Source organism: Pelodiscus sinensis, chromosome 11, assembly GCF_049634645.1.
Source record: "Pelodiscus sinensis isolate JC-2024 chromosome 11, ASM4963464v1, whole genome shotgun sequence".
Classification (NCBI taxonomy): Eukaryota; Metazoa; Chordata; order Testudines; family Trionychidae; genus Pelodiscus; species Pelodiscus sinensis.
This window is the reverse complement of record NC_134721.1, coordinates 37837940-37855710: the sequence shown is the minus strand read 5'-3', so window position 1 is coordinate 37855710 and position 17771 is coordinate 37837940. Positions and strand designations below refer to the sequence as shown.

Sequence of the window (17771 nt, the reverse complement as noted above, 5' to 3'; positions counted from 1 at the left end):
TCAGAATACTGGAGGTAACCCAAAACAGCTATTCAGGCTCGCTATTCTCACATCCCTGTAAACCTTATTCCACGAGGAGTAAGGGACATTTCAGAATAGTGCTTTATTTTGAAAAAAAGAAGTGCTGTGTAAACAGCGCCAAATTTTGAAATAAGCTATTGCATAATTAACTCGAAATAATCTATGCAATTTGCATAGCTCCAGTTGTGTAGCTTATTTTGAGCTCCAGGTGCAATGTAGACATACCCTTAGATAACTGTTTTAGTGCTTTTTAGATTGTCTTACTGACCAGGGAGCTTGGTGACACTTTATAAATAGCCTTGTTCTTGCTTGTTGTTTATTATTGTAGCTGTTGTTTCTGGCTCCGAAGTGCTAACAGAAGTAAAAAAACCATGCCTTTGGTAGTCAAATCAGCAGATATGACTCTGACATGCCAGGGGCAAGTTCCTCCTAGGAGAAGTGGCTGCTACTCCCATGGAAGTCCTGCGGTAGTCCTGCTGTCCTCTGGACCCTACTCCTAAAATCCATATTAAGATGGTTTCCAAACAATGGAGAAACAATCTCTGTTTTGTCAAAGACTTGTGTCTTCTCCTTCCCACACTAGGGTTGCCAAGATTGTATTTCAGAAATGCAGGACTGTTTTCTTAGCACCCCATGGTGGAGAATTACTCTGTACCCAAGGGAGCCAGGAGTGGGGTGCCAGGAGCCAGGAGGAACTAACTAAGTAGCAGTTGAGGAATCCCAGCAGTCTGAGCTGCTTGGACCCACCTCTGGAAGTGAACAGAGCAGCACTGAAGGGTCAGGGTTGATAGAGGAGTGGGAAGATGCACCCGTGAACACTGGTCACCTGCTGAACACAGCCCCCTGTTAACTTCTGCCCTTGAGCGCAGCCCCATCTACTTTCCCTTCAGGCTATCTCTGGGGCTGTCTAGACTACATGCCTCTGACGACAGAGGCATGTAGATTAGACACATAGGCAAAGGCAAATGAAGCTGCGATTTAAATGATCGCGGCTTCATTTAAATTTACGTGGCTGTTTGTCGGCTCAGCACGCTAATCTGGACGCTCCCCTGCCGACATCAAAGCCCTTTGTCGGCAGCCCTGTTATTCCTCGTGTGATGAGGTTTACCGGGGCTGCCAACAAAGGGCTTTGATGTCAGCAGGGAAGCGTCCAGACTAGCGCGCTGAGCCGACAAACAGCTGATCAGCTGTTTGTCAGCTTAGCACGGCAGCCATGTAAATTTAAATGAAGCCGCGATCATTTAAATCGCGGCTTCATTTGCCTTTGCCAAAACAACAAATCTACATGGCTCCATCGACGGAGCCATGTAGTTTAGACGTACCCTGGAAGAACAAGTGGATGGGACTTCCTGGAGCTGCACTGAAGAGTCACAGTCAGGAAGGGGCTGATGGCTCAGTACTCCCGGGATGTAACCTGCTTGTCGAGTTTCGATCAGTGTACCCAACAGAGCAGCATAACTGCTGGTTGGTGGCTGCCGTAGCTGCATTAGTTAAATAAATATATCACGGGACTGAGTCAGCATTACTTCATTGTCTAATTGTTACAAACGTTATATCTTTGGAGGGTAAGGTAATGAAACTGGCTTTGCACAATGATGATATATGTAACATGCCAAAATCTATACTATTATACAAGAAGAGGTGTCTGTCACAGAGAACATTTGAGAATACACTGGAAGATTTGAGAAGTATGGGTCTGGGGTGCGTCTGCCAGTGGCTTAATGGATAAGGCATCAGACATCAGGACCAGGGCTGGTCCTGGGTTTGAGTCTTGCCCCAGGAGCAGCTGGGCAGCTGCCTCCAGCTTCCCCAGGGCTAGGGGTGAGCAGCTTGTTCTGGCTGCAGCAAGAGAAGTGACTGACTGAAGGTGTGGTGGGGGCTGAGACTGTGCATGTAGGAGGGTGATGAAGCTTGGTGCTCCGTCCTTTTTATGCCTTGCCTGAAAGCCTAGGTACCTGGCTCTCTTCCTCTCCCCCGCAACAGGAAACAGCTCCCTTCCACTCCCAGCGCCTCTCCTCTAGGCAGTGCCCAGGCCCCCAGCCACACCTTCCTCTGCAGCTGGGGACAATTTTGGCTCATGTTGACCAGTCCCCTGGCTGGGACAGGAAAGCAGCCATTCCCCCTTACTGGCTAGGCTGATCCCAGTGGGGCAGAGCTCTGCCTGCAGAGCAGGGATCCCTGAATCCCAGCTCCAGTGTCTGTAACAGGGTTCATTTGTTGTAACAGTCACTCCCACATGGCACCCAGACAAAGAAGTTAGTAGCCCATGGGCTGTGCGTCACCAGGAATGCAGGAAGTATGGCCAGTGGCTGGCCAGGATCCAGCCTACTGGCACCTGGATGACAGACTCCAGCTCTCTGTGCCCACTGTGCGCTCTGGCAGGTGTGAGAACATGGCGTGTGCGGATGGCATGAGGTGGGGCAAAGCAGCAGGAACAGAGACATGGCACTAGTGGGTCCTTCATGGGCAAGATGGTGGCCAGGTCTGCTTTTGCCTCCATATGCAGCAGGCCAGCCTGAGTGTATGTCTACCATCACAACAGGACGGGTAATGCTAGTGTAGTCCCCTTACTAAAGGGGCTCTGGTTTATTCTGAAAAGACCCTGTGTGCTACAATCCAGACTACAATTCCCATGAGCATTTGGGGAAAAACAGGAAGGAAGGACTCCGGTGTGGGAGAGGACTGCTCTCTCCATGTGCATGAAGAAAGAGGCCTGGCAGTCTGGGACTCTGCCTTGGGGTGTGGAACCGAAGGGGGAGCCAGGCTGCTGCCAAGGACACTGACCCAGTGCAGGGGCTGTTGGGTGCAGCTACAGACCAGGACTGGATGCCTGTTGGAACTGGGATCTAGCAGGCTGCTTCCTATAGGCACAGCATGAGGCAGTAAGTTTGGGCCTTGTTGGGAAAGTGCTGCCTGGGACAGAGCTGCTGCTTAGCCTGGACCAAATCCTCACTACAGCTGCAACATCAGTGCGCCAACGCCAGCGAGTGTCTGGGACTGTGAGTCCAGGGGTGTGCATACTCTGGGGTGGGGTCACTGGTAGTACAAATGGGAGCTGTATAAGCTTCAATTATTGTGATGTGTTTTGTTAATGCTATTCATTTCTAATTCTGTTAATCCCTGTTTATTTAAGTTAAGTACAGATGGTTTATTTTAAAGTATTCTATTAGACGTATATGATTTGTAGTTGTTCTGGAATTAGATCCAGATTTATGTTGGAATGGGTATGTTCCTGAAGGCTCTCAAGGCACCAGTGTGTGTACAAGGCCAGCCAGGTGGAGGCACCGCCATTTTACATTCATTGCCAGCAAGGGACTGCAGCAAGGGGGTGGATAGGGCTTTCCCCAGCTAAACACCATCCTCCCTGGGGTGCTCAGGATCAGTTTTAGGCTAAAACATCAGGCGCCCTGGCACACCTGTGAGTGTGACCTGCTCCCCAGTAACCTGGGGAGGAAAAAGGGGGTTACACTAGTACAGGATAAAAGGCACCCTATACAGATTTAGTATGGGGCAGACAATTTTCTATTTAAATGAAGGATGTCCCTGGTAATATGCGACTGTTGGCAGCCCATCCCACACCCTGCCTCAATCTGTAGAACGGAAGTCCCATGAAGAACACTGGACAAGACTCTCATTTTTGTAAGGAAGCAAAGAGAAGTATGAAGGACCCATGTGTGGTTTGGGTTTTTGTTAATGGTTTATTAACACTGGCTCAGTGAATTAAAATAGAAACGGCTGTTGCAGCATGTTCATATTTTTAAAATTGGAAAAAATTGCTCGCTTTGTAGCACAGGATGGTATTGAGCTGCCATACACGGGAAGCGAGACTATCTCCTGGAAGAGGGGGTGCTACGGAAGAAGTCCATTTGGAAAGGGTGCTCAGCTGAGACTCCTTTTGCCAGTCAGGCTGATAATGGAGTGCCATCTAGGCAGGGCCTTGAGAATGGAAAGTGTGAAGTAGGAGGAAAAGGGGAATCTTTTTGGCTGTGGGAGCCCACAAGAAAACAAGATGAAACAGATTTTCCTGGCTTTCTAGAACTCTAGATTGAGTGTCCTTGCAATTGGCATGAATGGGTTAGAGATGGAAAAGATACTTATCTACAATAATAGCTATTAAGCTTCTTGAAATAGAACGTTGACAATCAATTGGTGCTTAATTTTAAATGGCTGTTATCCAATGCAGTGAATACATCCTCTTATTTTTCATTGTGCAGATCTGTTTGGATACAAATCAAACAGGTTATCCTAAACATAATCTGTGACATTGTAACTCATGCTCTTAAATTGCCTCAAACTTTTGATCCCACATAATTTGTCAGATCAATATCATTAATGAAATTCCTGTTCTACTTTTCCTTACCACTGAGCAACTATTTATACACATAAGAGCCTGATCCTGCAAGATCTATGACTGGACTTTCTCACTATTTTGTTCAGACCAAGTCTAAAATGAATCTTTTAGAACTTGGGGGAGGGGAGAGGATTTAATATTCAGTTATGAACAGATTCCATATTCTCTGGTCATTGAAGCCAATAAGGTTGCACTAGAAAACCTAGTAATAGAGGGTATGTCTACACTACCCTCCTAGTTCGAACTAGGAGTGTAATGTAGGCATACCGCACTTGCAAATGAAGCCCGGGATTTGAATTTCCCGGGCTTCATTTGCATAAGCGGGGAACCGCCATTTTTAAAACCCCGCTGGTTCGAACCCCGTGCAGTGCGGCTACACGGGGCACGAACTAGGTAGTTCAAACTAGGCTTCCTAGTTCGAACTACCGTTACTCCTCATTTCACGAGGAGTAACGGTAGTTCGAACTAGGAAGCCTAGTTCGGACTACCTAGTTTGTGCCCCGTGTAGCCGCGCTGCACGGGGTTCGAACCAGCGGGGTTTTAAAAATGGCGGCTCCCCGCTTATGCAAATGAAGCCCGGGAAATTCAAATCCCGGGCTTCATTTGCAAGTGCGGTATGCCTACATTACCCCGCTAGTTCGAACTAGTGTAGTATAGACATACCCGAAGTGTCCTGCATGACATGCAGCAGACCTTGGCACAAAAGGTCTGCAAGGACTCGGAGTGGCCAGAAACCCCTGGGCTGTGTCTAGACTGCATCCCTTTTCCGTAAAAGGGATGCAAATTAGACACATCACAATTGCAAATGAAGCGGGGATTTAAATCCCCCCCGCTTCATTTGCATAAACATGGCTGCCGCTTTTTTCCGGCTCAGAGCTTTGACGGAAAAAAGCGCCAGTCTAGACGGGGATCTTTTGGAAAATAAAGCCTTTTCCGAAAGATCCCAAAGGAATAAGGGATCTTTCGGAAAAGGCTTTCTTTTCCGAAAGATCCCCTTCTAGACTGGCGCTTTTTTCCGGCAAAGCTCCGAGCTGGAAAAAAGCAGCAGCCATGTTTATGCAAATGAAGTGGGAGGGATTTAAATCCCCACTTCATTTGCAACTGCGAAATGTCTAATTTGCATCCCTTTTACGGAAAAGGGATGCAGTCTAGACACAGCGCTGGTCTATAGAAGGGGATAAGTTCGAATTAAGATATGCAACGTCAGCTGCATTAATTGTATAATTGAAGTCAAAGTATCTTAACTCAAATTTTGACATCATCCATGCTGTGGGAAGTCAAAAGAACACGCTCTCTTTGACTTTCCTTGCTCCTCATGGAGCAGGGCTACTGGCATCAACCCAAGTGCCCTCTCAGTGGCTGTGTCCAGACTCAGGGGTTTTTTCGAAAAAAGTAGCCTTTTTTCAAAAAAACTTCACCTGCGTCTAGACTGCAGCCGCGTTCTTTCGAAATTAAATCGAAAGAACGCGGCTTTTCTTTCGACGGCGGTAAACCTAATTCCACGAGGAAGAACGCCTTTTTTCGAAAGTGCTCTTTCAAAAAAAGGCGTTCTTGAAAGCCAACAGGGCTTTTTAGAAAGAAAGCATCCAGACTCACTAGCTGCTTTCTTTCTAAAAAGGGGCTTGCTGTTTCGAAAGTTCCGCGTGCAGTCTAGACGCTCTCATTCGAAAGAGGCTTGCAGTCTAGACATAGCCAGTTTGAATGAGTTGTTTTCACTCTGCAGAGGCTGCTTAGCTCTTCTGCGTGGTGTAGACATGGCCAAAGATACTGACCGGGAGGGGGCCGCACTGGCCCTGATGTTCCCTGGAACCAAGCCCACTGATAAATAATAAAGAGCAGCTGCTGCCAGGGCGGGACTCTGAGCCCCTTGCGCTGGGTGGGCCCCCGGTCCCCTCCTCCCCCGGGCTGCCTCCACTTGCCCCCCCCTCAGAGCGGCCGGGGGCTGGTGGGAGGGCGGGAAGGCGGGGAGGAGGCGGGTGTTACTGCGCCGCTCCGGGGCAGACGGAGCAGTTGCGAATTCGCCGTCGCCGCGCGGGCAGCAGGGCGCGCCCGGTCCCCTGCAGCCAGGCAGCATCTGGCGCATCTGGCACATCTGGCAGCGGGAGAAGGCGGCTCCTTGCCCGGCGCCCCGCTTGCGGTCACAGGCGGACAGTGCAGCCCGCGGGATCCGCGCAGAGGCAGCCGCAGAGCAGAGCCGGGTGAGTAGCGCGAGCAGAGCCCCGCGGAGGTGCGGGGGGCTCCGGGATCTCTCCGCTGGCTGAGAGCCTTGCAGCGCCGGCTCCCAGCTAGGTAGCTCGGGGGGAGGGGTTACTGCACCGAACTCACCCCACCCCTCGTATCGCCACATTGTTCTGGGGTGGGGGCACTTGTCTGGCCCAGCAAAGTTGGCATCTTGTTCACCTTTTGCGCCTTCTTCCAAATCCGTGTATGTCACAGGCCATGCAAACCCAAAGATCAGGTGAAGGATTTGTGAGTGATTGTGAGAAAGTGATTTAAAAACCCACATGCCTCTTGTATCCTTCCCTCCCACCTCTCAGGCTGGACAAAGCCATGACGGCTGAAAAGACTATTCCTATAATTAATGGCAAGCCAGAAGATACTTTGGACCCTGAAGCCTCAAGCACCAACCTATTCCACAGCAACGATAAGAAAGTGCATGAAAGAGGCCACTGGAACAATAAGGTTGAATTTGTGCTTTCTGTGGCAGGGGAGATTATTGGGTTGGGAAATGTGTGGCGATTCCCATATCTTTGCTACAAGAATGGAGGAGGTAAGATGACATTCACAGTTTACCATAAACACATAGTAAATAAACAGTAAACAAATGCTTTGCAATGACTTACTGCATCAACTGCAAAAAATTGGATGTTTATAAGAGGACTTTGATGCTTATGCTGCCATGATAGCATTAAGCATTTTGTGAGTGTGCAAAATTATAGACTTACTTTTTTTGTCAAATGTTTTGCAATTTATTTTCACAGATTGTTTTTGCAGCTGTGAAATGTCATGTTTTTGTGAAGACAATAATGCATTTACAAAAACTTGTGAAATTAACTGGAAATCACATTGTACAAACATGGCCAAGGTGGCTCAAAACTATTTTCACCCAAATGGTTCCCTTTTTAATACAATTGTTTCAGGAAAAGTGATTAGTACACTATTAAAATGGGACTATATATTGTATGTTTTATGCATGCAAATATATACACATGCTTATGCTTTCGAAAACAAAACAAGGACAAAACCCCCACTACACTATGGAGGAACAGCTACAATATAAAGTAATTGTGTACTTTCCAAAGTAATATCCTTTGCAAAGTACATTTAAAAAAAATGATTTAAGGGGTATATGGCAATCAACACCTGAACTTTCAAGGAGGGTTTTCTGCTCATACCTGCTTCATTGGTTTGTTCTCTGTCAAATTAGAATCACTTTCAATCTCTTTGTTTTCTGTGGAGACAAGGTAAAAAAGGAGGTTGGATTTGACACTTGCAGGAAGGATGCTAGTCACTTCATTAAATTTTAGAAATAACATTAGATACATGAAGTTTTGGAACACAGTAAAATAATTACTTACTGGAGAAAAGCTATATCTATGGTGGAAAAATAATTAAATAAAATCAAATAAAAATAGAAATATGGTCAGCTGGACACAGATACTCTTCCACTTCAGGCCTAAACAGTAGTAAAATCAGATAGCTTAGGAAGAAAGCAATGTGCTTTGTTGCTGATATGCACACGTTCACAACCTCTTTATCAGTAGATTCTCTCTGCCAATATTGCCAAATTTATCTCCATTGTCACTCCACTAAGTAACACCATTTTGTTGGCCACATTTCTAAAGACTGCTGCAAAATAGGTAGGTTTGATTTGTAACTTGGCTTTAGTTCCTTGTACTTCTTCACATTTGCAAAAATGAGATGAAAAGAACGTTGCTGTTCTTAAGTCATTGCTTGTTGATTTCTAGTAATGATTTTATTATATAAAGACAACAAGCTGGGCATGAAATGCTGATAATCTACATATTCTTGCTCGTCAAAATGTGAAATTGCTATTGTCACCAGTGTAGAAAAGCACTTCAGTCTTCAGTCATGTCTGCTATGTTTTCAGTTGAAAAAAATTGAATTAACAAACTTCAGCATCCTAATGACTCAATGGAATAAAATATATATAAAATTTGGCACCACTAATGCAAATGGTAACACTTGTTCCCTTTAGTGGCATAGGATTTCATCCAATTGGCTCTCAGCTTTTTGGGCAACCCCACTGAGCCTAGGGGCAATGTTGGATCTGAAATCAGATTTGGGCTTATTTTATACATAAGAATTTCTTCTTCTGTATGTAGAGCACAAGTCAGGTTCTGTGAAATTATCTCCATCTGTTTTAGGGTAATCAAATAGAAAGTGTGAACAGTCGGGATGGGGTTTGGAAGTAATAGGCTATATAAGAAAAAAGACCCAAATATCAGTAGTATCCCTATAAAATCAGGACATCTGGTCATCCTAGTTTGTTTATGGGCATAGGAATGGGCTTATTGGTGGTGGTTGATTGTCAAGATAAATGGCCTTTTATAATTTCAGGTCAGTTATTGTTTAGATGTGATTGTTTATTTAGTGGGTGGAAAGCCTGGTTCTCCTCTCAGTTACACTGGTATAAATCTGTTGAAATCTCATCACTGGAGTCAGATCAGCATAAAACTGGTGTAAGTGAGAGGAGAATCAGTCCCAGAGACTTAAACAGGTACTTACTAAGGATGTAAAAGACTAGTCAGCTAGTCAACTATCTGATAAGCATTTGCTTATCATATAGTATTTGACTACTTGATTAGTCGATATCCCACCTCCTTTGCTGCCTCTAATAATATAGGGGTGGGAGGGAAAGGGGTACTTCAAAGTGGCAGCGCAGCATAGCAACGCTGCCACTTTGAAACTCCAAGGTGGCTTTTCAAAGGGTCAACTACTGCACAGCTAATCTGTGAATCAGCTGTACGGTGGGCTACCCCTTTAAAACGCTGCCTCTGTGCATTTCAAAGGGGCAGCTGCTGTGGAGCTCCCCATGGCATTTCCCCAGAACTGCGGGCTCCCCGCGGTATTTCCCTGGAACCCAGGATCAGCTGGGGAGTCCCAGGCTGTACGTGGTGTTTCGCATTCCTCCTTTGAAATGTGGAAGTACCTGTTGACTAGGGGATAAAAATTCCATTGACTAGTCAATTAACCACATTTTAACATCCTTAGTACTTACACTAAAGTCATGAAGACTCTTCATGTGAGTAGGCCAAATGGGACTTGACCTAGGCCAGCAATTCTCAAACTGTGGAGGTTTTACTGGAGGGATCTGGAGAAGTAAATATTTTCAGAAACCATGCATTAGAGAGGTGGTGGTCCGTGAAGAGACCTCTCTTTAATTATGGGTCTGCAGACTGAAATTGCAGGTCCATATGATGACATGCTGTACTTCTGAAAAGCTGGAATACTTTATCTCCTGTTCTAGGTCTAAATGACTGAAACATAATTCAATGTTACACTTTTCTCTGGTTTTTGATCATTAAAAACAATCCCCCAGAATCCTTGGTTATTTATACAACTATAAAGTTGTTCTAAAACAAAGTTTAGAAACCTTTGATTGGCTATGAACATTCAGAAGGTAAACACACGTTATTGCAGATCAAGTTCTGAAAAAAGTTAGCCATTGAAGATACTTTTATTTTCAGAGAGGTGGACTACCCTATAGGAATGAATTTTCAGCTTTTAGGGCCTGATCCTTCTCCATTAGTTGTGCTTCCTGTATTGGCTTCAGTGGTACTACTAAAAGTGTAGGGTCCTTCCTTTGTTAAGGAAAGCATATTTCTTATTTTCTTTCAAAGAGCTTTGTTTTGACTAACCAGCTTCCCATTTATGTTTGCTTGTAGGTGCTTTCCTCATTCCGTATGTGGTTTTCTTTATTTGCTGTGGAATACCAGTATTTTTCCTGGAGACTGCCCTGGGGCAGTTTACTAGTGAAGGAGGTATTACATGTTGGAGAAAAGTTTGCCCGCTATTTGAAGGTAGCAACAAGCTATTCATTTTTTTATATACATTGTATGTTTCAGCAAAAATAATGCTAAGATATGGAGATAAAAGAATGGTTTTGGTTTGAAAAGGAAATGGATACTATAATTACTTTCTTTTCTTTATTTTTTTCTCCAGGCATTGGATATGCTACTCAAGTTATTGAAGCACATTTAAATGTTTATTACATCATCATTTTAGCATGGGCTATCTTCTATCTATTTAACTGCTTTACCACAGAACTCCCTTGGGCTACTTGTGGACATGAATGGAATACAGGTATGCTCCCAATAAACTTAATAGCTACAAAAATTATTTAAAAGTAATTGACTGCTATATTAAACTGCAGGGGTCATTTTTTTGCTGGTAGATATTTGCCCATTTCTACTGATGTCAATGGGAATGTGAAAATCACATAAGCAGAGAATTTAGCCTGCAGTATTTACCATTGTTTATGAAAGAATCCTGGTTAGAACCTTGCTGATGCTTATGGGGTGTGTTGTTTTTTCCTCTGCATTGTATAGATGTTTGTTCTCATCAAATATGATACCAAAGAGGATCAGAAGCCCTAGACTTTTCTTAATTCTGAAAGGTGCCGTGAGCTAAATTCTAGAATCTCCATTCAGCACTGTGTTGTACTTTCACTTTTTTTACACTCCAGGAGTTCAACTTAAAAACTGCTGGCATAATATGACTCTGTTTTTCATCAGTCCTTATTCAGAAAAACTCCCAGTGAAATCAGTTGGGCTACGTCTACACTGGCCCCTTTTCCGTAAGGGGCATGTTAATTTCACCTATCGTAGTAGGGAAATCCGCGGGGGATTTAAATATCCCCCGCGGCATTTAAATAAAAATGTCCGCCGCTTTTTTCCGGCTTTTAAAAAAGCCGGAAAAGAGCGTCTAGACTGGCCCCGATCCTCCGGAAAAAGCGCCCTTTTCCGGAGGCTCTTATTCCTACTTTGAAGTAGGAATAAGAGCCTCCGGAAAAGGGCGCTTTTTCCGGAGGATCGGGGCCAGTCTAGACGCTCTTTTCCGGCTTTTTTAAAAGCCGGAAAAAAGCGGCGGACATTTTTATTTAAATGCCGCGGGGGATATTTAAATCCCCCGCGGATTTCCCTACTACGATAGGTGAAATTAACATGCCCCTTCCGGAAAAGGGGCCAGTGTAGACGAGCCCTTGGTGTCTTGCCTGCTTAAAATACAAATGCAAAAATTGGGTAAGGTGCTTTGTATCTGAACTTTCTATTCAGAAATCAATATCTTTGTTGTACTGTATTTTTCTAATGGCACCTGGGCTCAATTCTGCATACCCCAAGCTGCAGAAATAGTTCTACCGTGTGTGATTTGAAGAGAGGTAACTAGTGGTGTCCTGCAAGGGTCCCTACGGGGACCAATCCTTTTCAACATATTCATAAATGATCTGGAGAAAGGGGTAAACAGTGAGGTGGCAAAATTTGCAGATACAAAACTACTCAAAATAATTAAGTACATAGGAGACTGTGAAGAGCTTCAAAAGAATCTCACAAAATAGATGACTGTGCAACAAAGTGGCAGATGAATTTTAATACTGATAAATGCAAAGTAATGAATATTGGAAAACATTAGACCAACTCTATGTACAAAATGATGGGGACTAAATTAGTGACTACCACCCGAGAGATCTTGGAGTAATTTGAATATTTCTCTGAAAACATCCACACAATGCACAGCAGCAGTCACAAAGCAAACAATGTTAAGAATTATTAAAAAACAGATAGAGAATAAGAGAAAATATTTTATTGACACTATTTAAATCCATGGTACCACCCACATCTTGAATACTGCATGCAGGGATATGGAACAGCTGCCATACGAGGCAAGATTAATAAGATCGGGACTTTTCAGCTTGAAAAAGAGACAACTTAGGGGGGATATTATAGAGGTCTATAAAATCATGACTGGAATGAAGAAAGTAAAATAAGGAAAAGTTAACACAAGAACTAGGAGGCACCAAATGAAATCAATAGTTAGCAGATTTAAAACAAAAGGAAGTACTTCTTCACATACCACATAGTTATTGTGGAATTCCTTGCCAGAGGATGCTGTGAACACCAGAACTTTAAGAGTTCAATAAAGAGCTAAATAGAACATAAGAATGGCTGTACAGGCAGTCCCCGGGTTACATACAAGATAGGGACTGTAGGTTTGTTCTTAAGCTGAATTTGTATGTAAGTCGGAACTGGTACATATTGTAGGGGAAACTCTAGCCAAACATTTCTCCAGAGCTCAGTTTTATTCCCCCACACCTCACTTCCCTCAGTCCTTTATTCTCAAGCTGAGGTGTCTGCTGAGAAAAGCTGCTCCGCGTCTCCCTGGTCTGCTGGGGGAGGGGGGGCTAGCTTCGTGTCTCCCTGGTCTGCTGGGGGGAAGCAGCTAGTGCGGGGTTGCCTCACCCCGTTTGTAAGTAGGGATCCGATGTAAGTCGGATCCATGTAACCCGGGGACTGCCTGTACTGGGTCAGACCAAAGGTCCATCTAGCCCAGTAGCCTGTCTGCCAACAGTGGCTAGCACCAGGTGCCCCGGAGGGGGTGGACCGAAGACAATGATCAAACGATTTGTCTTGTGCCATCCATCTCCAGCCTCTGACAAACAGAGGCCAGGGACACCATTCCTATCCCCTGGCTAATAGCCTTTTATGGACCTAACCTCCATGAATTTATTTAGCTTCTCTTAAACTCTGTTATAGTCCTAACCTTCACAGCCTCCTGTGGCAAGGAGTTCCACACGCTGTGTGAAGAAGAACTTTCGCTTATTAGTTTTAAACCTGCTACCCATTAATTTCATTTGGTGTTCTCTAGTCCTTATATTATGGGAACTAATGAATAACTTTTCTTTATTCACTCTCTCCACACCTCTCATGATTTTATAGACCTCTATCATATCCCCCCTCAGTATCCTCTTTTCCAAACTGAAAAATCCCAGTTGCTTTAGCCTCTCTTCATATGGGACCTGTTCCAAACCCATAATCTTTTTAGTTGCCCTTTTCTGAACCCTTTCCAAGGCCAAAATATCTTTTTTGAGGTGAGGAGACCACATCTGTACACAGTATTCAAGATGTGGGCATACCATAGTTTTATACAGGGGCAGTAAGATATTCTGTGTCTTATTTTCTATCCCTTTCTTAATAATTCCTAGCATTCTATTTGTCTTTTTGACCGCCGCTGCACACTGTGTGGTCGTTTTCAGAGAACTATCCACGATAACTCCAAGATCTCTTTCCTGATTTGTCGTAGCCAAATTAGCCCCCATCATATTATATATACATATAGTTGGGGTTGTTTTTTCCAACGTGCATTACTTTACACTTATCCACATTAAACTTAATTTGCCATTTTTTTGCCCAATCACTCAGTTTTGTGAGATCTTTTTGAAGTTCTTCACAGTCTGCTTCTGTCTTGACTATCTTAAACAGTTTAGTATCATCCGCAAACTTTACTACCTCACCGCTTGCCCCTTTCTCTAGATCATTTATTAATAAGTTGAATAGGATTGGTCCTAGGACTGACCGTTGGGGGACTCCACTAGTTACACCTCTCTATGCTGAAAATTTACCATTTATTCCTACCCTTTGTTTCCTGTCTTTTAACCAGTTCTCAATCCATGAAAGGACCTTCCCTCTTATCCTATGACAATGTAATTTACACAAGAGCCTTTGGTGAGGGACTTTGTCAAAGGCTTTCTGAAAATCTAAGTATACTATATCTACTGGATCCCCCTTGTCCACATGTTTGTTAACCCCTTCCAAATACATTTATGGAGGTTAGGTTCATCAATGGCTATTAGGCAGGATGGGCAAAAATGACAGGATACTGGGCTAGATGGACCTTGGGTCTGACTCAGTATGGCCATTCTTATGATTTACTGCTTGTGTGAGTGAGGGTTTTCAGGTTAGGGAGGCTTTGCAGGATATTTGGAAGGTTTGCCCTAACATGGATATTCCTTTATCATTCTGAATGTTTTAAGTACTGTATTTCATTCAAAAGGAAGATCATAACTGTATGCCCTCTAATACTTTCATTCTCTGGTACAGTGAATTGGTTGTAGTTTTCATGCTGTTGATTTTTTTTTTCTTCCACCCACTCCTTGTAATACTGTTTGCCCTCATCCTATACTCTCACCATCCTGTGGCTTAGACTTATTCCTGTTGAGCCCAATCCTGCAGTCCATGTACATCAAAATCATTTTATTGAAGTCCATTTGGATGTGTTAAGAATCTAGAATAAGGCCCATTGATGGTGGTAGGCTTTATTGTCCTTTCACCTCCATGCAGTGATACTTGATCGTTGTTTGAAGTGTACATGTCAGCTTAATAATGCTGATCTGCTTTGATCTTGTCATCTTTCCCCTTCCTCCCACCCCAGAGATAACAGCACACCAGAGAGTAACTTTCTCACTCTCCTTATTAAGGTCAATGGATTCAAGTTGCTGACAGAAAGTGATTCCTGAGTATCCTGAAATAGCTATCCCGCATCTTCACAGCAAGCCCGTTATTTTGGACTTGCTGACATCCCTGTAAACCTCATTCTACAAGGAGTAAGGGATATTTTGGAATAGTGCTATCTTTTGAAATTTGGTGCTGCATGTAGATAGTGCCAAATGACGAAACAAGCTATTTCAAAATAGCATAAAAATAAGATACAGGCAGTCCCCGACTTACGCGGATCCGACTTATGTCGGATCCACACTTACGAACGGGGCTTTCTCGCCCCGGAGCTCGCAGGCAGCGGTCCGCCACCTCGACCTCCGGGGCGAGAAAAGCTGCTCCCGGTGCCCCTGGTCCGCTGGGGACCGTCTCCAGCAGACCAGGGGCACCGGGAGCAAAGCCGCAGAAGCTCTGGCAAAGCAGACCAGGGGCACCAGCAGACCAGGGGCACCGGGAGCAAAGCCGCAGAAGCTCTGGCAAAGCCTCAGAAGCGCGGGACCCCGCCGCGGCTGCGGCTTTGCTCATGGTGCCCCGGTCTGCTGGAGACGGTCCCCAGCAGACCAGGGACACCGCGAGCAAAGCCGCAGCCACAGCGGGTCCTGCGCCAGAGCAAAGCCTCAGAGGCGCGGCACCCCGCCGCTGCGGCTTTGCTCCCCGTGTCCCTGGTCTGCTGGGGGAGGGGGCGCAGCTAGTGGGCCCCCCCCAGCAGACCAGGCTTTTGTTGTGGACCCTGGGGCAGAGCAGCTGGGGCGCTGCCGGTTGGTTCCGCAGCGCCGCTCTGGGCACTACTGGACCAACCCGGCAGCACCCCAGCTGCACTGCCCCAGGCGTCCTGATTCAGCCGCTGCTGCTCAGTTTCAGCAGCGGCTGAATCAGGACGCCCGGGGCAGAGCAGATGGGGTGCTGCTGGGTTGGTCCAGTAGTGCCGAGGAGCAGCGCTACTGGAGCAACCCAGCAGCACCCCAGCTGCTCTGCCCCAGGTGTCCCCAAGTCAGCCGCTGCTGAAACTGACCAGCGCTGACTACAGGAAGCTCGAGGCAGAGTGCTCTGCCCCGGGCTTCCTGGAATTAGCCGCTGATCAGTTTCAGCAGCAGCTGACTTGGGGACTTGGGGTTCTTAAGTTGAATCTGTATGTAAGTCAGAACTGGCGGTCAGTTTCAGCAGCGGCTGAATCTGGACGCCAGTTCCGACTTACCTACAGATTCAACTTAAGAACAAACCTACAGTCCCTATCTTGTACGTAACCTGGGGACTGCCTGTATGTCATTTGCGTAGCACAAATTGCGTGTCTTATTTCAAGTTATGGTGCAGTGTAGACGCACCCTTGGAGTGGGCTGTATATTTTAACTCTTCAATAATCACACCAGTTCAAAGTTTGTTTCTTCTACCTCAAACACTGCATTGGCTCTTGCAATTGTAGCTTCTCATTCAAAAAGGACTACAGATGACTGTAACATGCTGTGCAGGACTATCTTCCTGCGTTGAGTCTGGGTGACTTTATCAAAGTAACAGAAGTGACAATTCCATACGACTTTCAAATGCCTGGAAAGTCTTTGTTAAGGATCAGTTAAATTAGACTGGTAGCAGGACACAATGAACATGTTCTGAACAGACAAGTGTATTGCAAATATCATAGCAAACTCTTTTTTTTCTTTTATAGAAAACTGTGTGGAATTTCAAAAGCTTAATATGAGCAACTGCAGTCAACTGTCTTTACAAAATGCCACGTCTCCAGTCATGGAATTCTGGGAGTAAGTCTTCATAAACTTTCCTTTCAATTCAAGTATTGACTAGCTTCCAGTATTTTTTGATCATGCACAGTTAAGTCATGTGGCAGCTTAAGATAGTTGATAATTTGATTCAGTGGCTCTCATTACCCCCTGATACAAATTGTTTCAGCAATCCTACCTGCAGTGATGTGAAAAGCTCAGTTGGGAACTCTTTTCATATATAACAAGAAGGTCGGAGTAAGAGTTTAACCTGTGATAGGGTAATGGAAAGGAGGCTTTCTGTTCTGTAAATAACATTGTTTCCTGTAGAGGCATTTTTTGACATAGGGCTCAGTCTTGCACCACTACAGTGCCTGGGAATTTTACCACTGACTTTAGAAAGAATAGTATCAAACCCATATCTCCTAGAAGATGGGGGAGAGAGTAGGTGACTTAAAGTATTTATTATGCAATTCTTGTTTTTCTTGTGAGAGACTCCCAGGCTATGTCTAGACTGCAAGCCTTTTTCGAAAGAAAGCAGCTAGTGAGTCTGGATGCTCTCTTTCTAAAAAGCCATGTTGGCATTCAAGAATGCCTTTTTTCGAAAGAGCACTTTCAAAAAAAGGCGTTCTTCCTCGTGAAATGAGGTTTACCGCCGTCGAAAGAAAAGCTGCGTTCTTTCGATTTAATTTCAAAAGAACGTGGCTGCAGTCTAGATGCAGGTGAAGCTTTTTTTTAAAAAGGCTACTTTTTTCGAAAAAACCTCTGAGTCTGGACACAGCCCCAGTGTACGTTCCTTGATACAAAATTCTTATAAAGGCAAAGTTATAATAATCTGTTAACATGCTATATCATGCATTAATTATTCTAAATCTGGTTAATATTCGAATAACCTACCATCTTGGGAGTCCTCCTCCTCTGAGTACGCTAGAGAGGATAATTGAATTTCTAAACATCTATCCTCTTTTTGGCACTTCACTTGCACTGGTACTTAGTGTGAAAACTTTTCCATTACCAGTGCACTTTTTACTATACCACAATTGAATGGGAAGAATCCTCACATTATTTCTAGTAATATGCAGTATAGAATTTAGCTGATAACATTAAAAATAAATTAATGCAGTGCTCTATTTAAAATGCAAGTGCTTTATGGAGCATTAAGTAAGCAGATCAGAGGAT

At 44.6% G+C, this 17771-nt stretch overlaps 1 protein-coding gene across 2 annotated transcripts in view; it reads left to right on the top strand.

Annotated features, from left to right (window-relative positions):
- The first annotated feature begins 2702 nt into the window (after positions 1 to 2702).
- The window catches only part of LOC102448256 (sodium- and chloride-dependent GABA transporter 3), a 278291-nt gene continuing 263222 nt past the window's right edge, over positions 2703 to 17771 (top strand). Inside the window, exons 1-5 of one of the 2 annotated variants that reach the window (XM_075939327.1) lie at positions 2703 to 3020; positions 6910 to 7142; positions 10282 to 10416; positions 10559 to 10699; positions 16544 to 16634. In XM_075939327.1, coding sequence (XP_075795442.1) covers positions 6923 to 7142; positions 10282 to 10416; positions 10559 to 10699; positions 16544 to 16634 — 587 coding nt within the window. In that variant the 5' untranslated portion in view covers positions 2703 to 3020; positions 6910 to 6922. Of the gene's footprint in view, positions 3021 to 6437; positions 6571 to 6909; positions 7143 to 10281; positions 10417 to 10558; positions 10700 to 16543; positions 16635 to 17771 lie in introns of those variants that run through there. The other variant, XM_075939326.1, reaches the window with a different exon arrangement.